This window comes from Daucus carota, chromosome 4 (assembly GCF_001625215.2).
Source record: "Daucus carota subsp. sativus chromosome 4, DH1 v3.0, whole genome shotgun sequence".
Taxonomy (NCBI): Eukaryota; Viridiplantae; Streptophyta; class Magnoliopsida; order Apiales; family Apiaceae; genus Daucus; species Daucus carota.
In genome coordinates this window covers 44,300,131-44,319,370 of record NC_030384.2, presented here as the reverse complement: position 1 = coordinate 44,319,370, position 19,240 = coordinate 44,300,131, and the positions used below count along the sequence as shown (strand labels likewise).

At 35.5% G+C, this 19,240-nt stretch overlaps 5 protein-coding genes and 1 non-coding gene across 7 annotated transcripts; 4 read left to right on the top strand and 2 right to left on the bottom strand.

Annotated features, from left to right (window-relative positions):
• The first annotated feature begins 1,682 nt into the window (after positions 1–1,682).
• Positions 1,683–3,641, top strand: LOC108216282 (uncharacterized). 2 transcript variants are annotated; one of them, XM_017388996.2, is made up of 3 exons: positions 1,683–1,839; positions 3,101–3,208; positions 3,301–3,641. In XM_017388996.2, the coding sequence occupies exons 2-3, from the start codon at positions 3,115–3,117 to the stop codon at positions 3,441–3,443; spliced, it is 237 nt and encodes a 78-aa protein (XP_017244485.1). In that variant the 5' UTR covers positions 1,683–1,839; positions 3,101–3,114; the 3' UTR covers positions 3,444–3,641. The 2 variants fall into 2 exon arrangements, with proteins under 2 accessions (XP_017244485.1, XP_017244486.1); XM_017388997.2 differs by having other exon boundaries at positions 1,707–1,839; positions 3,083–3,208.
• Positions 3,642–3,784: 143 nt separating this feature from the next.
• Positions 3,785–6,060, top strand: LOC108216281 (protein TEEBE). The gene is made up of 3 exons (XM_017388995.2): positions 3,785–4,716; positions 4,802–5,302; positions 5,446–6,060. The coding sequence occupies exons 1-3, from the start codon at positions 4,620–4,622 to the stop codon at positions 5,976–5,978; spliced, it is 1,131 nt and encodes a 376-aa protein (XP_017244484.1). The 5' UTR covers positions 3,785–4,619; the 3' UTR covers positions 5,979–6,060.
• A 984-nt stretch (positions 6,061–7,044) lies between these two features.
• On the top strand, positions 7,045–8,707 carry LOC108216645 (protein TEEBE). Its single transcript, XM_017389470.2, has 3 exons — positions 7,045–7,256; positions 7,339–7,839; positions 7,957–8,707. The coding sequence occupies exons 1-3, from the start codon at positions 7,169–7,171 to the stop codon at positions 8,478–8,480; spliced, it is 1,113 nt and encodes a 370-aa protein (XP_017244959.1). The 5' UTR covers positions 7,045–7,168; the 3' UTR covers positions 8,481–8,707.
• A 797-nt stretch (positions 8,708–9,504) lies between these two features.
• Positions 9,505–9,578, bottom strand: TRNAN-GUU (transfer RNA asparagine (anticodon GUU)). Its single transcript has one exon. It is a non-coding gene; the product is annotated as a tRNA-Asn (tRNA).
• Positions 9,579–10,553: 975 nt separating this feature from the next.
• On the bottom strand, positions 10,554–13,090 carry LOC108217438 (uncharacterized). The gene is made up of 5 exons (XM_017390270.2): positions 12,913–13,090; positions 12,623–12,785; positions 11,222–11,538; positions 11,067–11,133; positions 10,554–10,945 (listed from the first exon to the last, which is right to left on the bottom strand). The coding sequence occupies exons 1-5, from the start codon at positions 13,023–13,025 to the stop codon at positions 10,937–10,939; spliced, it is 669 nt and encodes a 222-aa protein (XP_017245759.2). The 5' UTR covers positions 13,026–13,090; the 3' UTR covers positions 10,554–10,936.
• A 2,226-nt stretch (positions 13,091–15,316) lies between these two features.
• On the top strand, positions 15,317–19,192 carry LOC108218052 (probable glycosyltransferase STELLO1). The gene is made up of 3 exons (XM_017390974.2): positions 15,317–17,379; positions 18,016–18,142; positions 18,488–19,192. Exons 1-3 carry the CDS (start codon positions 15,689–15,691, stop codon positions 18,953–18,955), a joined length of 2,286 nt encoding a protein of 761 aa, XP_017246463.1. The 5' UTR covers positions 15,317–15,688; the 3' UTR covers positions 18,956–19,192.
• Positions 19,193–19,240: the final 48 nt, after the last annotated feature.

Sequence of the window (19,240 nt, the reverse complement as noted above, 5' to 3'; positions counted from 1 at the left end):
TAGCATAATTTGAAATCCCAATTGAATACCTCAAGATTTTAATAGATTTCAAACAATCCCAATCAAATACTCTCGAATTTCATAAATGCAAAAAAATACTTTAAAATCTCAATCCAATACACCCTTCTTAGTTGGCATCATTTTCATTATTTTGATACAAATTTAATTAATTTTAAAATCATTTTATCAAGAAACCAATAATATATATCTGATTTTTTATATTTTATGCCGGTAATTATATGGTTGCAACCTGATAAAAGAAAATCATACAACCTACGAACAATAAAAGTTTGAATAAAGCAAAAAATATTATATATAAATTAGTATTCTTAGAATCCTCTTCAAAAAAAAATTCTATTAAATTTTATTTATTTGTTAATTAGATCCCAATTTAATTAAATCTCTAATTTTTGATAGGCGAATTCATTATTACTATTCCCCATTTATAAGCTATATAAACCGATTAAGGTAATGTTTGGCGTTGATGTTGCAGACAGCAACACCAGCAGCAACTTTTTGCTGAAAAGCAGGTGAAAAACTGTTTGATAAATCTAAAAACAGCTTTTCTGAACAACAGTTTTTGGCTGAAAAGCTGCTTTTATAAAAAACCGGTTTCTCCGTACTTTTAGATAGGGCTGTAAATTGATACGGACTATCCGGTGTCTCGGCTCATATTCGGTTCGAAAATATGATACATGTCTCATATCCGTTTTGAAAACGATCCAAATCTGGCGGAAAAATTAAGCCCGTATAATATATGATCCCGGATACGAGCACACCTATACCCGCTCAGATTCGGTCTCATATAATTTTTCATAATATGATCTTACCCGAATAACCGAATATGATCCACGGTTCATATTCGATTCAAACTCATATACCTATTATATTTTAACACCATCATATTTGCAAGTAAATAGTCATCATTTTATAAAATTGTATTATCTTATTTAAGTTTATATCTTCATAAAATATGATTTATTTAATGTGATAATGCTTATTATCTTCATATATATTTAATAAATGACATATACCAACACATAACTACAAGTTTTAATTCAAAATTATTATACTTTATAATATTATGTTTACTTGGACTAAATGATAATTATTTGAACAACTGAAATAATAATGATATTTGATGTTAGTGGATCATATCCGGCTCATATTCGATGGATCATAAACTACCCGGTTAAAAAATAGAAAATACGATACTGGATCATATCCGGTTCGGATCCGAATCTCAAATACCCGGGATCGGTTTATACCCGAATAAAACGATCCCGGATCCAAATCTGGACAACCTAAAAATAATATGATCCGGTACTTGAGCAGAGGGGTACCCGGGATCACCCGGATCATTTTACAGCCCTACTTTTAGAAAAAGCTGCTTTTCAGCTTTTGCAGGAAGTTGTTACAGATTTCAATATCAAATCTCACCAAAAACATTAATTTTTTTATTTTATAACTCAAAATAAGCACATATCAAAAAAATTACTAAACAATTATCTGATTTCTACAACAGCACTTTATTAACAGCACTTTTTCTAATTGCACAACAATTTGTAACAATCTTAAATGAAGTAATGGACCGGTCCCAGGAAAAACGTAAATGCACCGGTAGAATATGGGTTTGTTTATCCAGAAAAAACAGGTGGACTTAACAAAAAGCCCAAAGGTGAAGACCTTCCCAGCCCGAGAGGCCTGATAAAAACTAGAAAGGGATAGTCGCGTAATTTAGCAGTAGCAATTGCGAGAGCAGACGAATTTTGTGGAAGACCAAAATCGATACAAATCGCCTGAGGCAGACAACTCCTCTCTCTACAAATCAATCAACTGGTAAGCCTCTGTATATATCTCGCTTTTTCTGTATTTATAATTGTATGCAATTTTATACACCTCCCCCGAAAACCGATTTCGTTTCAATCGTCTCATCTCTGTATGATATTACAATCTTACAATCATCTATAGTTGACCTTGTTTAGTCTCTGTTTATGTTGAAATGCTTGCGCCTATCAATCAGTTTTGATCTACAATTTTATGCTTGCTTAGATCTGTTTCTTTGGCCTTTTAATTGTATGATGGTTAGGTTTTTAATCTTTTAAACTATTCGTTTCATTTATTTTGGAACAGCGAGGATTTGGATTGAATTTCGAATCTAGGTTGTTTTCGATAATACAGAACTGTACACAGCTTAATAACTTTTCTCAATTTCGAGAAGAGTACTCCCTCTGCCCCAGTCAATTGTATACGTTTTCTTTTCACTGCTCGACACGCTTTTTAAGGCACTTATAAAACATAGTTCTACAACTTATTTTTAAGATTTTCTTTTTTTGTATAAACAGAAAAAGAAAATTTTAAAAATAATTTACAGAACTATACTATATTGAAGCATTAAAGTCCGTGCCGCGCCCCCGTCCCCCAATGTATACTATTGACTGGGACGGAGGGAGTATCATAATGTACTTGCAGAGAGTGGCGGATGGGATGGGAGGATAGATTATCAGGTTAATTTAAGAAAAATAAGAAATAATGGTTAAGGTGGAATTAAGCTTTACGACGTTCAGTTGCCCCAAGTTTGTGATTTTAATACATATTGATGTGAAATAAAGTTAATTACAAGACTTTAGCCCATGCCAGGACCTTTATCTCGAGTACTCCAAGAATAATCCCGGGGACAAAATGCCTCTGCGAGAACTCACCCCAAATTCTAATTAAGTACAGTCGAGTTCCTCTGAATGTCCATTGTCATGTCAACTTAAATCACCCCACCGCAATAAGGAAACCTAATTGAATTAGAAGAATACTTATTGTACATAGAACAAGGAAGAAAATCATTTTAGGAACAAAGTTTGTAGCATGATATTCTTTGGCAGAGTTTAGTATAGGCATACCTCTGTAGGCTTCACTCCTATATATATTTATACTTTCTTGCAGTTCTTTACTTCATGTGAAGTGTATGGTTAGATTATTGTCAAAAGAGCCTACCAGTTAAAACTGAAATGTAATATTTAAGTGTGTTGCTTTTAGTCTGTTTAGCTAAGCTTTTCAGCGCCTCATGTTAAATTTAACCTTACATCAGCCTTCTACCTTGTTGCAGTCTGAACTCTGAACATGTCAGCTGTCAAGATAACCGGTGCCATTGCCGCATCATTTGTAGTTGCGTTTACATGTGACTATATTATTGCTGATAGGAAAATATTTGGAGGTAAGTTTATAATTTTAACAATGCATTGTCCATTTTTTCTGGTGTCATGGACTTCTGGTAGTTTCACTCATCTAACTAGTTTTTGGAATCAGGCACCACACCAGGTACTGTTTCTAACAAAGAATGGGCAGCAGAGACTGAGAAAAAGTTTCAAGCATGGCCCAGAACTGCAGGTCCTCCTGTAGTTATGAATCCTATCAGCCGCCAGAACTTCATAGTTAAAGCAGAAGAATGAAGCTTTAAGTACTAGCCTGGATTTTTAATGGTTTTTTGATAATTGCATTTGAGTCCACAATTGTATTTTCTCTAGTTGGTTATGTATCAGACCGTGAATGCCTGGTTGGCATGGATAATAAGGGTATGCCTTTGTTAAATTGACAGGCCATGGGGTATTTTTTACCCTCAATTTTAAAGCTTATTAATTTTTATGCTACACCTTGAATTGAAATAAGTTTTTCTTGAGAAAGCTGTACTCATTGCTTCCTTTGTTATAGGCTTTTGTATTTTATTTTATTTAGCATATAACTCACTAGCAACCATATAGTTTTTAATTTATATTTTTTTGGAGAGGCTCGCATATAAGCTTACAAATTTAGCCTTTTTTTGCCATTAACTTTTTTAAGGTGCAGACAGATAAGCTCTCTCCTTGAGAAAGTTGATGAGAAGAGACTAACAGCTCATCATTTTCTCAGATTTTGTCTCATCTAGTGGTAGAGTTGAGCTTAGAGTTGTAACTCAAATCGGTTGGGTTCAAACTCAACTTGATAAAATGGGGATTGGGGACGGCTTGGACTCTAGCTCAAGGTCGAGTATGAACAAGTATCATGTTTACCACCAGGTAATTCAATTTGATCCAAGTTCTTGAAGAGCTTGACTCTAACTCACCTGCCTTGATCCAATTGGCTGCATCCGGTGTTTATATATAGATGTACGAGGATTCGTTTTATATATGGAACAGTGACCTATATATAAGTTTGTTAAGTAAATTGTTAAAAGAAGTATATTAAAGAAGTATATTAAACACAATCTCTCAGATCAGTGCAGAACTTTTATGGCGACGAGTCATATCTGGCTATTGCAAAGTACTCGTACTTAATTTTTGTCAGACTACTTATTCACTTTAAGTCAAAGAAGTGACTATGCATTAGCAATCTATAATTTTTGCGGAGCGAATCATGGTAAAGAAAAAGATGAGGGGTGAGCTCCCGACCTAGTAGCAAGATAGCCGGGCGATCTCAGATCAGTCATGTTTATATATCAACTGATGCAGTAAGGTACAATAATACGTAGCTTGCGCCTGCTTTCGTGGTAACGAACATGGCTCTGTAATGCACCTACAGTATATATGATCTCGACCTCTTATGAGTTATCACAAGTATCTTCAGCTCTCGAGCCAATAGTGCTTTGTTAGATGAAAATGGCGGCTACCTTTCTCTCTATAAGCTTTCTGCTGCTTCATTCTCTGTTCACCTCTCTTTGTCTGGCAGCTAATGCTCCATATCTTGACGGTAACAACTTCCTTGCCTTGAAATTAATTTTGGCTTGCATTTGTTTATAGTTGCACTATCTGTTAGTGACATTGTTGTGTTTCAGGGTTACTTGCCAATGGCAACTTTGAGCAAAGCCCGAGGCCGTCGGACCTGAAGAACACGGTGATCATTGGCAAGTTTTCCTTGCCTCGTTGGGAGATCAATGGTCTAGTAGAGTATGTCTCAGGTGGCCCGCAGCCAGGAGGCTTTTATTTTGCAATCCCTCGGGGAGCTCATGCAGCAAGGCTAGGCAATGATGGTTCCATATCACAGGTTCTTAATGTCAAACCAGGCAAAGTTTATTCTCTCACATTTGCAGCTACCAGAACTTGTGCCCAGGATGAGGTGCTGACAGTTTCTGTCCCCGGACAATCAAGTGATCTTCCGATTCAGACATTGTATAGCAGCGATGGAGGTGACACGTATGCTTGGGCTTTCAAGGCAAATTCCAATACAGTTAAGCTCACCTTTCATAACCCTGGCATTCAAGAGGATCCCACTTGTGGCCCTCTCCTGGATGCTGTTGCAATCAAGGAGATGCTCCCGTGTCCCAAGTACGCGAAAGGTACATCCCCGTCCCCGTGTAATTAATCTTTAGTAAAGTTCTTGTAGAACTCAGAAACAAATGAAATTCTCAGTATAAGACATCTGATGAGTACCTCTTTACCATTGGTTATTTAATGATGATTGTTTCATTGATTTATGCAGGTAATTTAGTGAAAAATGGCGGATTCGAGATTGGTCCTCATGTGTTCAAGAACTTCTCCACAGGGGTTCTCCTCCTCCCAAAAGTCCAAGACCTATACTCACCACTTCCAGGATGGATAATCGAGTCCATCAAACCTGTCAAGTACGTTGACTCGAAGCACTTCTTCGTTCCCTCAGGACAAGCCGCGATTGAACTAATCGGAGGCAGAGAATGCGCCATTGCGCAAATCATAAGAACTGTGCCAAATAAACACTACAACCTCCTATTCACCATCGGAGATGCAAAGAACGGCTGCCATGGAACAATGACAATAGAAGCCTTCGCCGCCAGAAGCGTCTTAAAAGTTCCATTCACATCTCAAGGAAAGGGCTACTACAAAACCGCAAGTCTCAGGTTTCAAGCAATTTCAAACAGAACAAGAATCACATTCTACAGCGCGTTCTATCATACAAAAATCAATGACTACGGTCATTTTTGTGGCCCTGTACTGGATAATGTCAGAGTTTTCGCCGTCTCCAGACGCTCTCTGTAATATTAGTCACTTAAGACGAAATAATCTGTATCATGTAATACACATTTTCTTTTTCTTCATCGATTCAAATTTGAAATCTCCACGCTCTAAAGTCCAAAGACGTGAAAAAGAAGATACTAGGCATGTGTATTTGATAAACCTGTCCGTCAATCAGGTTAACGTTGGTTGAAGATAAGATCCAGTTGTAATAATAAACATCTAGTACTAATTGAAAAGTACGGATAGGAACGGAATGCACGTGGTAAAGAGACGAGAACAGTTTCGAACAAACACTTTTGTGAAAGCACTGAACAAATTGCAATTCAAAATTCAAAGAAACAGAGCGAATCACGGCCTGACTGGGGAAGACTGAAGAAACACCATGGGTCCTCACACCGTCCAGTTCCACTGTAATAATGTAAAATATGTAAATCTCTTCTTTCTTTATTCTTTCATGTCGATTTCGTTGAAACATAAAGTATGCAACACAAGTTTAGGTGGGCATTGTGGACTAATAGAATAAACTAAGCGGAATTTGGTGGATACTCCGATTCTCTTGATGATATGAAAGGTCAAAATGCTTATTTCGGAAATTTTAGTGTTACCTGAGAAAATTTTAGTTGAGAATCATATTTCATATTTTTCGGTGATACTTTGGAAAAATTTAAATACTCAAACGCGGGTCATATATCGATCAAGACTCTGAAACTGTGAGTTTCTTTGTTATCTGAGGGTATACCCTCTGCTAATGTATACTGATAGCATGAATTACTGATTGATCTGTGCTAATTTAACATGTAAAGGACATTGTCTTGTTCGTACAAGTGGGAGTTGTTTTGTTTTGTCCTAATCTGAGATTCATGGCTTTTAATGTTTCATTTTTTCATGGCAAAGCAAGGTATAGTTTCATAGGCATTCGTAATTGTCTTAATTAGAATTTAATGACCAAAGATTAAAAATGTAGAGAAAATTGTTAATCATATGCTGATATGCTATAGTGAGAAGTGGAGAAAGGAAAGTGAGACGATCAACACTTAACACATCTTACGCCTAAACTAATGCTACTTTAACGTGCCACTTCCCACCCCTCGCCTTTCAAATCAAACTATTTTAAGTATCTTTTTACATTATATATATCCGGCCTCTCTGCATTTCCTGGGGCATCTCTAACTTGAAGATCTTCTGCAATCGCAATCTTCAAGATAGCTATAATGGCTTCTTCTCTCTCGCTTTGTCTTGTCTTGGTGTTCTCCCTCTTTGTCAGCTTTGCATTTGCAGCTATCCCTCCATATCTTGATGGTAAGCACTTATAAGTAGCTTCTTTTTTCCATTTTTGCACTCATTACTGTTAGTTGGATTGATTTTTTAACATATGTTGCAGGATATCTGGCAAATGGCAACTTTGAGCTTGGACCAAAGCGATCAGACATGAAGAAAACAACGATTATAGGGAAGTACTCACTGCCCAAATGGGAGATCAGTGGCTTGGTTGAGTATGTCTCGGGTGGACCACAGCCAGGTGGCTTCTACTTTGCAATCCCTCGTGGGGCGCATGCAGCCAGACTAGGAAATGAAGCTTCCATATCTCAGATTGTGTCTGATCTGAAGCCGGGATCCATATACTCACTAACATTTTCAGCTACGAGGACTTGTGCCCAAGATGAGATCCTGAGAGTTTCGGCCTCTGGTCGGTCAAGTGACCTCCCCATTCAGACCTTATTCAGCAGTGATGGGGCAGACACTTATGCTTGGGCTTTTAAGGCTTCTTCTTCTAGCGAAAAGGTCACCTTCCATAACCCTGGTATTCAAGAAGATCCTACTTGTGGTCCTCTCTTAGATGCTATTGCAATCAAGGAGATACTCCCTCTCAAGTATAGCAAAGGTCAGTCTGGCCTTTTTCTTCTCTACTTGTTCTTAAGTTTGTAATGTACTCACTGAATTGATAATTGACTCTGACTCATTTGCTGAAGTGATTAATCTTATTACTCTATGAGCACAGGTAATTTGGTGAAAAACGGTGGCTTTGAGACTGGTCCGCATGTGTTCAAGAACTTCTCAACCGGAGTTCTTCTCCTTCCAAAACAACAAGATCTGATTTCACCACTTCCTGGATGGATCGTCGAGTCCTTGAAACCAGTCAAGTACATTGACTCAAAGCACTTTTCAGTCCCATCGGGAAGCGCTGCAATTGAAATAGTTGGAGGAAGAGAAAGTGCCATTGCACAAGTTGTAAGGACAGTGAGTAACAAGCTCTATGACCTAACCTTCACAATTGGAGATGCAAAGAATGGTTGCCACGCAACAATGGTGATTGAAGCATTTGCGGCTAAAGATACTGTGAAGGCTAATTTCACATCTCAGGGGAAAGGAGGATATAAATCTGCTAGTCTCAGGTTCCGGGCTATATCAGATAGGACAAGGATCACATTCTTCAGTGCATATTATCACACTAAAATTAACGACTGGGGTCATATTTGTGGCCCTGTTTTGGACAATGTTAGAGTCTGGCCTGCTAGAGTATAAAACCATAAGCTGATCCTGCTTATCAGAAAGCCAAATATTACTACATCTGTGGTTTTTATCGTCTATTAGGAATATAAACCTAGCTGTAACTTCTTTTTGTAACTGTATCTGGAAACTACTAAAGAGACAAAAGTGAGCTTTATATGTTTGCCGACATGATTTCTGTTGTACTCCATGTAATAACTGATGATTTATACACTATGTTAGCTTTGTTTTGACCCACTTCATTCTTTCCTTATGGAGTTTATTTATTCCAGAAAACACATCACCTTCTCCATTTTTAGTGTTTCACAATAAATTACAAAGAACCCCTTTGTTGCATTTTTTGTACAGGTAAATTAAGTTATAAAATCTCCTATCGTTTTTAACAAGATACAGTAACCTATTTGATAACTACTACACGTTGACCTTGTTAAAAGTTACAGGAAAATCAAAATCAGATACAACTTAACTTTTGGCAAGTAAAAGAAGTGATCATTTTATGTTACAACAAGTATTTATATACGCGAGGTTTGAGCAGTGTGATCCTATGCCTCGCTATTGTTTAGTGCACTTCCACTCATGATCACCTTCTGGTTCTGGGTGTATATTATTATTTGTGAAGTACAGGAGATCGTCTAAAAGAACTTGCGTCTTACTTCTAAGCATGTTGTTCATGTTGATTGTTGGTTGATGTTTCCGATCATTGCATCATCAGGCATTTAGGCTATGTGTGTTATGATTATCATCTTGTAATGTCAGAAATTGAAGATCGTTGTGTCCCCTATTCTCAGATACTGAAGATTAGATCTGGAGAACAATGTTTTAGATTGAGGAATACTCCCTCCTCCCTGCAGGAATTGGTTTAAAAGACTGTTCATTAAGTAAGCTTATATAGAGGTAGCACCTCATTTATTTTGCAACTTGCTGTTGGTATAATTTTCTGAAAGTTTCTTTATAGAGTTAACACTAACACCTGATGATTTTACTGTAACCTGCAACTCCTGCTAATCAGGGGGGTAAAATGGAAAGGAAAAAAGAGATGCGCTAGAAGGAGGGGTCGAACCTCCGACCTTGTGGTTAACAGCCACACGCTCTAACCAACTGAGCTATTCCAGCAGATGTCTAACTTTATCAATACATGCATAATATCATAATATGTAGCAACACCAACGAACCATGAAAAACACAACTATTAAATTCCGCTATCACCCCAATTAAATCTGAGTGCTTTATAAGTTTATATGCATATACAGATTACCAGAGTGTAGGTGCACTTCAGTAGAGCTTCAGTAGAGTATTAGTATCATCACCAAGTCAATGCTACTATCATCTCATATGCAAAGAAATGGTTCTTTTGCGCTGCATAAATATAACCCAGTTCTAAAAATCATAGTATGCACAAATATATTTAGGGTTTGCACTTTGCATGATAAGCATAACACTTAAATTATCAGATCCAAGTATTTATATTTCTTTGTTGCCAGATCAATAAAAAATACTGGCACAGTGTTGCACGGCACACAAAAGGAACTGAAAGATTTCTTCAATGAACAGAAGTCAGAAGGAACTTAGAGATTTTTTGATGGAAATATTAATATCAGGGGCCCTCGAAGGAAGTCCGTATATTGAGACCGTTACATATTTCAGAGTACAATGAAAACAAAATCAACCACTTCTGTTAGCTTTCAGGTCCCTCCATAGATCAATCAAATGAGTTTTTCACACTGTGCTTTTGCCTACTACCTAGAAGCTACGATCTTATGTCAAACAGTCAAAGAACAACAGGTTTTTTTGTAAGTGGTTTAATGAGTGAACATTCAGCAGCATCAAAATTTTAATAATAATTCAATGTAATGAGATCTGTGCAGAATTCCCATCAGCCAAAAGCAGTAATTATCAGCAAACAAATTAATTAACTCAATGTAACATCTAAGAGATAAGCCATCTAGCTAGTATCTAGGCAATCAAAAGTCATTGCCGCAATCCGGTAACAATGTAGTAGATGCAATCATGCAATGATAACCAATATAAATTTATAAACTTAAAACATCAGTGATTCATTAGACCAGTTAGTTAGAATGATGCTATCTTTTAATGAAGGGATAGATGATAAGAGTTACTTAAGTTGTAAAAGAAAGGAACACCTTATCAAACCAGAGCTCACAGAATTAAGCCTGACTATCAGCTCCTATGTTGAACAATATAAATGAATGACTGCAAAGAACATGGGCCTCAAAAGAAGCATAGTTTATATCACCAGACCACAATATATTTGTATAAAATGTATTAACAGACAACTATAATTTGCAGTAAGGCTATACATTTTAACCTCTCTTAATATGGAATTGTTCAGCAGTGTGATTCTTCTATACCATCTTCGCCATACTTTCTAATAACAAAATTTTCCCATGTACTAGCAAGTGGGATTACTAAAGTATCTTTGAGATTTGTAATATGTTAATGGACAGCACCCATCATGCTATCTGCAACAAAACAGAATCAATTACATAATAAGAAATCATAAGTTTACAGAAACTTAAACATTGCATAAATTTGTATTGAGATTACAGGTATTGCTATATATATTGGTATTAGTAGAAATACCATGTATATATAAGGGTCACATCTGCCTCCAGCTCCAGACCTCTTCACAGCAGCTTGTTTCATCAACCTGCAGCACCAGCAAAATATTGAACATTTATATTTATCAAAGAGGCCTTGCAGCATGTTTGTCTAGAGAGTGAGAGAGGATATCTGACATTCTTAACGCTTTGCTGGTATCAGGACTATCACCAAGAAACTGACGAATCCTAATTTCAGAAATACCATCACGATGAGCCAACAGATTCATGATGGAATCAGCACGTCTGTGCAGGTGAGGAGTTCCCACCGCCTTGTTTTTTGCTGTAGTCTTGCAGGTCTGTGCAGAGGAAACCGAGGTGCTGGTGGTACTTGACAAACACGACGATGCCTCACTCTTTGTCTCGGATCCCCATGAAACTGTAGCCAACTTTCCTGAACTTGCTTTTTGGCAATCAGAAATTCGAAGAATCTTAGACCGGCTCTTTCTTACAACCTGCAACATAAAATCCATTAAACAAGCCAATTTGGAAAATCAACGTCTCTCCAGTCTGATCTTCAATCGAACAAAGACTGATAGAGTTTTTACAGAATATACTCAGAGCATGATGTACTTGTTTTTCACTCAGCAGGTTGAAATTCAGATGTACGACGTTTAAAATTACAATAAGTACGAGTCAATGTCAAGCAAATAACCCGTGGATTAGAGGACATAGAGCAGAAAATTAAATTGGAAAACAGCTATAGTATTTGTCAATCAAAAAGGATTCACATATGATATTGCAGTGTAAGAGTATCAAAGCTAGAATCGATGTTGTTCAAGCAAAATCCCGGAGCATGTAGTGGCAATCACTGCTACAGTTTCATAACAGAAATCGAGCTTATAATCTAAACTAAACATATTCAAATGACAATTGTCCGATACTACAAAAATTAAAAACTAACATAAGCAACAATCTGATGATCACAGCTCAAAGCAATTTAAGAAAACAGAACAATATCCAAGTCCTTTTAGATTCAAAGCTTCATCTCTAGTTCAATATATATGTACAGTGTACTGTTGATCCAAGCACATACACACACAAAAATCATCTAAACAAATTAAAACTTAATAATCCATCAGCAATCCGAACAAACAGGATCAACTATGACGATAAACTCTCAAAATTATATTGAGATGAATGATAAAGCAGAACATAATCCGAGATTCGCAGCTTCATCTCAAATTCAAATAACGAAGTTACATAATACGTTGATCCGAGCAAATCAAGCAAAAATATTAGCTAAAACTAATTAAAAGCATATCAAATCATCCGGAATCTAAGCACACCAGATAATTATGAAAATAGCTCTCAAAATTCGATTGATCGATTCAAGAAGCACAATATCCAAGCCATTTAAGATTCACAGCTACATCTCAAATTCAAAAATTCAGCTTATACAGAGCACAATGATCCAATAATATTAGGCAACAAATACATCTAAAACTAATCAAAAATACACATCAAAGCATCCGAAATTCAACAAACAATATCAATTACAAATAATTCATGAGATAATAAGTAGAGATAATCGATGACCTTAAGCTTGATCTCACGAGAAGCAACAGAGATCGGAGACTTGCCAACAACACGGAGCCTTTTGAGACTTGCTGAAGAAGAAGCTTCATCAATCGTCATCACACTCGTACTCGAATTGTACGATTTCGAAGAAGCGACAAGCAAATTCATGTTGTTACCGTAGCTACAGAAATTCATAAAACAAACAAAAATCAACAAGCTCGTGTTATTATATCATATAAATTCAAAAACAGAAATCAAATTTAAATGAAGAGGAGTAATAAAAATAATCGATCGGTGATTGAAATTACCTTGAAGTAGAAGAAGAGATGGAAGGAGTTGAGAGAAGAAGAAGAGCTGAAGCAACTATTTGTTCATCTTCACATGGAAATGATGATGCTTCTGCTTCCATTTTGTTTTTCATTTGCTTTTTTGTTGTTGATGGCGGGATGTTTTCAGAAATTTTGAATTTCCCAAATTGTAACTAACTGTTGGTTTAAACTTTTTTAAATAGCCAATAAGAGCTTCTGTTTCCCTTTGTTTTTTTTAGGGTAAATGCTTGTGCGAGTTTTTTTCGGTTTGATACTTTGATCTTGTAATAAACTAAAATTGGAAAAAAAAAACTGAAATTATAATGTAATAAATGATTCACAAGAGTTTGATTATTATAGTCTATCTACAAAAGAATTTTATTTTGTCATCTTTGTAATGTTTTTAATTTTAATTAGGTTTCTGATCTTGAGAATTTCTAAACAAATTAATTGTGATATATTTATTTATAATGCTTTGACATAAATATTGAAACATCATATAATTTAACACATATATTTGTTAGACTTTTGCTTAAATTTATTGTGGTGATTTGATTATAATATTAATTATATATTTTCAACCTTAATCATCATTAGAGCATCGTTACAAATCACTTGTCTGAAATACTCATAGATTTCATTCAAAACAATCAAATATTAATAACAATGTATTAAAATATAACAATTGCTCTTTTTGTAAAAATATAAAATTATGATTTAATCAATTTTAATATCCAAATCCGACCCTAAACTTTCTGGAGCCCTAGGCCAGAAAATAAACCGAGACACTTCTAAATTTTTTTAAAAATATTTAAAGTTATCAAATATTTATTAACAAATAATAAAAAAATACAAATGATTTATAAATCATGATTTTATACATTATCTAACAATTTATAGAAAAGGTTTTGAGATACAATAGTGATGATCATTAGTGTTTTATTGAAATCCCTTTTCTATCGATAAAATTGCAAGATAATTCTATCATTCTCCGTGAAATTGAGAATTTCAAATAGATTTTTATCAATTTTAACTTTGAATAATTATTTTTTCACTAATGCCATCGACACCAATTTTGGCTCTTCTAATTTTTTATCAATCAATTTAAATATTTGCTTTCATTACAAAAAAAAAGGTGATATTATAATAATATTAAAAATTTTGGAGACCATGCATGTTCTGCAATTAAAACACAAAACGTATAATCTTACAAATTATATCTAATCAGAATTTAATTAAACTCTTTATACATCATATATGTTTTGCATGCATGATATTGGAGAACATATGTTCTGCAAAATATGTCTAAATTGTAAAAGGTACATTTTTTTTCTTCAGATTTATAAAACAATAACACTATATAACATGCTTTTGTAAAAAGTTAATTTTTGTAATATTTTGGTTGTATAATATGCATGATCTTTGAGATTTTCAATAAAAAACCGGTCTTCATAGAATTTTAACTAAAAAATTTTGAGCCCCTCCTAAATTTGAGCCCTTGACGGTTGCCACTTTAGACTTACCCGAGAACCGGACTAATATCCAATTTTAAATCAAAATTTTTTCACTTTTAAAAAATGGTGTCATAAAAGTGGTAATATAGGCAAATTTAATGATACTCTAAAAACTTAAATCTAAAATTTGGGTGATTTAAATATACAAATTTGGATTAGATTTCGATCTAAATATTTTTAAATTTATTAAAATTTATGTACCGGCCGACATATACGAATGGAGATCTTGGTAGTTGTTATTACAGCTACATGAGTTTTTGATGACTTGTAATATAATTTTTCATGCTAGTTAAGATTAACTATTGTTTCGATATGATTAACACAGTTGCTTTCTTACTTATTGGCCCTGGATTAATCGAAAATGAAGAGGAATAATTATTATAAATAACATTTCTTAAAATAATACTTTTTAGATATAGGAAAATATTATAGGAATAGTTATTGTAAATAACATTTCTTAAAATAATACTTTTTAAATATAGGAAAATATTATAGAAGCTAGCTCATATACTCGTAGGAAGGGGACATGAATGAAATGACTACACGTACAAGTGGATTCACAAATTTGTACACCCCAATCTAAATCAATTGCATGTGACTAGGTGAGATAAAATATATAAAATTTTAAACATACGTTATAAACACCGCCATTTCTTTGATAAAACATATAAGAAATAATCAATTATAATTATATTAGTTAATTATGATATTTGATCCGGATAGTAATCATAGATTTCAAATTTGTTCATATAAAAAAAAGTACAAATGTAACCTAAGAAGTAGTAGAATTGAAATTCAATGAAAAGTAGAAGAACATTTTGATTTTTTTAACAAATTAAGATCATTTTGGATTTCTTTGACAAATCAAGATCATGTGAGAAGGATGAGAAGCGAAGGGTAGGAAAAAATGGAAAGCCCAACCAACAAAGGGGAATATAGATGGAGAAAGAAAGCAAGTGGGGCCCATCCAACGCACACTCAACTAAAAAAACTAGAAGAGGCAGAGCAGGAGAGTTGCATTCAAGCCTAAGCAAACACAAGTATCCCCATACTTGTCGGCAACATTTCCTATTTTCACCTCTTTCACTTTCACCGATACACACAAATCTATATATACACACACTCACCGAGTTCATTATCACCTCACTTCCACTTTCTATGCACAGCTCAAATTGGTGAGACAAGAATTTGATTGAGGAGAAACAAGAAAACAAGAAGGCTTTGATTTCTGGTTTATTTCTGAGTCTTTAAGACTGGATTCAATGTTGGTCCAAGATCGTGTAAACCCGAAAGGAGAGCCTGGATCAAAATCAACGAGCCGTCATCCAAGTCGCTTCTCGGAGTCCAAATCTCTTGATTTCTCCACTTGGGTCAATGATAATCTTTACAAAGTCTTCATTGTGGGGTTGCTGATTGCCACTGTTGTAGCGCTTTTCTTTCTCCGCAACGCGGGTGACTCGGCTGCGCTTCTTTGCTTTCAGTCTCAGGCGAAACCCATTGAGAAAACTTTGCATTTTCCGGCTGTGGATTGGACTAAAGTTGAGGAAATTCGAGATAAATCAACCCCTTATGCTAATTTCCAATCGGAGAATTGGATTGTGGTGTCTGTGGAGAGTTATCCGACTGATTCAGTTCGCAATCTTGCCAAGATTAAGGGATGGCAGGTTCTAGCAATTGGGGATTCCAGGACTCCGGATGATTGGAGCTTGAAAGGTACTATCTTTTTGTCTCTGCAGCAGCAAGCTAAATTAGGGTTTAGGGTTGTTGATTATTTGCCTTATGGTTCTTTTGTTAGAAAGTCTGTTGGGTATTTGTTTGCAATTCAACATGGGGCGAAAAGGATCTTTGATGCTGATGATCGCGGTGAGGTGATTGGTAATGATCTGGGGAAGCATTTTGATGTGGATTTAGTTGGAGAAAATGCTAGACAAGAGGTTATATTGCAGTATGGTCGTGAAAATCCTAATAGGACTGTTGTGAATCCGTACATTCATTTTGGGCAGAGGTCGGTTTGGCCGAGGGGATTGCCATTGGAGAATGTTGGTGATATTGGTCATGAATTGTATTATAATCAAGTGTTTGGTGGGAAGCAATTTATTCAACAGGGAATATCTAATGGTCTTCCTGATATTGATTCGGTGTTTTATTTTACTAGGAAGCCAGGTTTGGATGGATTTGATATTAGGTTTGATGAACGTTCTCCAAAAGTGGCGCTGCCACAAGGTGTTATGGCGCCAGTTAATTCTTTTAATACTATGTACCATTCATCGGCATTTTGGGGTCTGATGCTTCCTGTTTCTGTAAGTTCAATGGCTTCTGATGTATTGAGGGGTTATTGGGGCCAGAGGCTTTTATGGGAAATTGGTGGTTATCTTGTTGTATATCCCCCTACTGTACATAGGTATGATAGAGTTGAAGCTTACCCTTTTTCTGAAGAGAAAGATCTTCATGTAAATGTTGGTCGTTTAATTAAGTTTTTGATCTCCTGGAGATCAAGTAAGCATAGATTTTTTGAGAAAATTTTGGAGCTGAGTTTTGCAATGGCTGAGGAAGGCTTTTGGTCGGAGAAGGATGTGAAGTTTACTGCTGCTTGGCTTCAAGACTTGATTGCAGTTGGGTACAAGCAGCCCAGGCTGATGTCCCTTGAATTGGATAGGCCACAGGCAAATATTGGTCATGGAGACAGGCAGGACTTTATTCCTCAAAAGTTACCGTCAGTTCATCTTGGAGTTGATGAAAGTGGAACAGTAAATTATGAAATCGGAAATTTAATTAGGTGGAGGAAGAACTTTGGGAATGTAGTGCTTATAATGTTCTGTACTGGCCCTATTGAGCGTACTGCTTTAGAGTGGAGATTGCTCTATGGAAGGATATTTAAGTCGGTCATTATTTTGTCGGAGCAGAAAAATGTAGATCTTGCTGTTGAAGAAGCCAAGCTTGACCATGTATACAAGTAAGTTGTTATTTCCGTAATAGAATCACATGCAAATTTCTTTGTTTGCGGAAGTTAGCTGTTGTTTCTTTTTCTTTTTGGTAGTTATATGCATGTTGATGAATAAGAGTTCTTTAGTCATGACACTACTGCAACCCCTTAGAAGGGATTAAGCATTCGCTTATAGATGTTTAACATCAGAAGATCGAGTCTCTACCTCAAGAATATAATGTAGTTGTGAATATCATGAAAAGGTCATTTTTATGTGATATTTCTCTGGCATCTGATTTTAGAGATCGAGCATGTTCGCTAATGATTAAGAAAAATGCATATGGGCAGCTGTGTTATCAGTAGGTTGCAGGGTCTGCTAAAGCTTAGTTAGGATCAGTGTCAAATCAAGAGGTTGCTTGTTGATTTATGATTTTATTCCAAGCAAACTATAATTTTTATAATGCTAATACCTTTTTTATTGTAAGATAAGGCCATATGGGTCTATTGTTAGATGAATGATGTGACCATAAACCATTATTTGCAATGTAACGTAACAGCTGTATTCATCACTCATACAGCTTTCATCTATATGATTTCTGTAGATCATACACATGTTATTACTTATCATATAGATGTTTTCTGATATCATATCAATTTTCTCTACAGGCATCTCCCAAACATATTGAATAGATTTACGAGTGCAGAAGGGTTCCTGTTCCTCCAAGATGATACTATTCTTAATTACTGGAACTTAATACAAGCAGATAAGGATAAGCTCTGGATTACAAACAAGGTAATTAGACCATGAGGCTTCCCTCCCCTTATTTTTCTACTCATGATTGTCATTTCCTGACACTTAATCAATTACATACACAGTCTATGTCATTTGCACTAGAGTGTAGACCCTTTTCCTTGCTTTACCATTTTTGCTTTACCACTATTTAATAGAAATTAGTTTCTAAATCTTAGAAAATGCTCTGAATAAGAAAATCATAACAAAAAAAAATTAACTTAAATATTGCTAAAAAAAATAGAGGGTTTCCTTTCAGTGAATTTTTCTAGACATCTCACTTTTTGACATGCCTGAGTGTTTGTTTTCAAAACCCATAATGATCTTTCTTTAATACTCTGATATTAGGTGTCCAAGTCCTGGAGTTCTGTTCCAGTTTCTGGGAAATCGGATTGGTTTGTGCAACAAGCAGAAATGGTGAAGAAAGTTGTTGCTACTATGCCAGTTCACTTCCAAGTTAGTTATAAGGAATCAATGAAGAGTGACATGACCCTTACCTTATGCAGTTCTGAGGTATTTTACATACCTCGTAGATCTGTAGCTGACTACATTGATCTTGTGAATCTAATTGGCCATCTAGATATGCATCAAAAGGTCGCAATACCCATGATCTTTTTAGCAATGGATTCAGCAGATAACTTTGACTCCATCTTCAATTCAATGGTATATAAGCGAAAACAGCCTTCTAATTCCTCAACATTCTATTCGCCGGAAGCAGCTGCTGTTCACCCATGGAATGTCTCGAGTGAGCAAGACTTCATAAAGCTCATAAGAATAATGGCAGCAGGCGATCCTCTTTTAATGGAGTTGGTATAAGTTCTAGATGCAGAGAAGAGTGTCAACACTTGTTGAAACTTCGCACACATCACTTGTAACACTTAGACCAAAGCCTGAAGCTTTTTGTACAATTCCTTCAAAAGGAAGCATTAGATTGTAGAGACGTCCTCTGTTGTTTATATCTTCGGGGGATAAAGATTATGTAGGGATGCTCCTTTTTGACAATATAAACTGTACATTTTTTGTACAATTAAAGAATTGGTCTTTCTCCCTGTAGTTTATTTCCTGAACAAACACGGTGACGTTTTCACATAACTTCAAAAA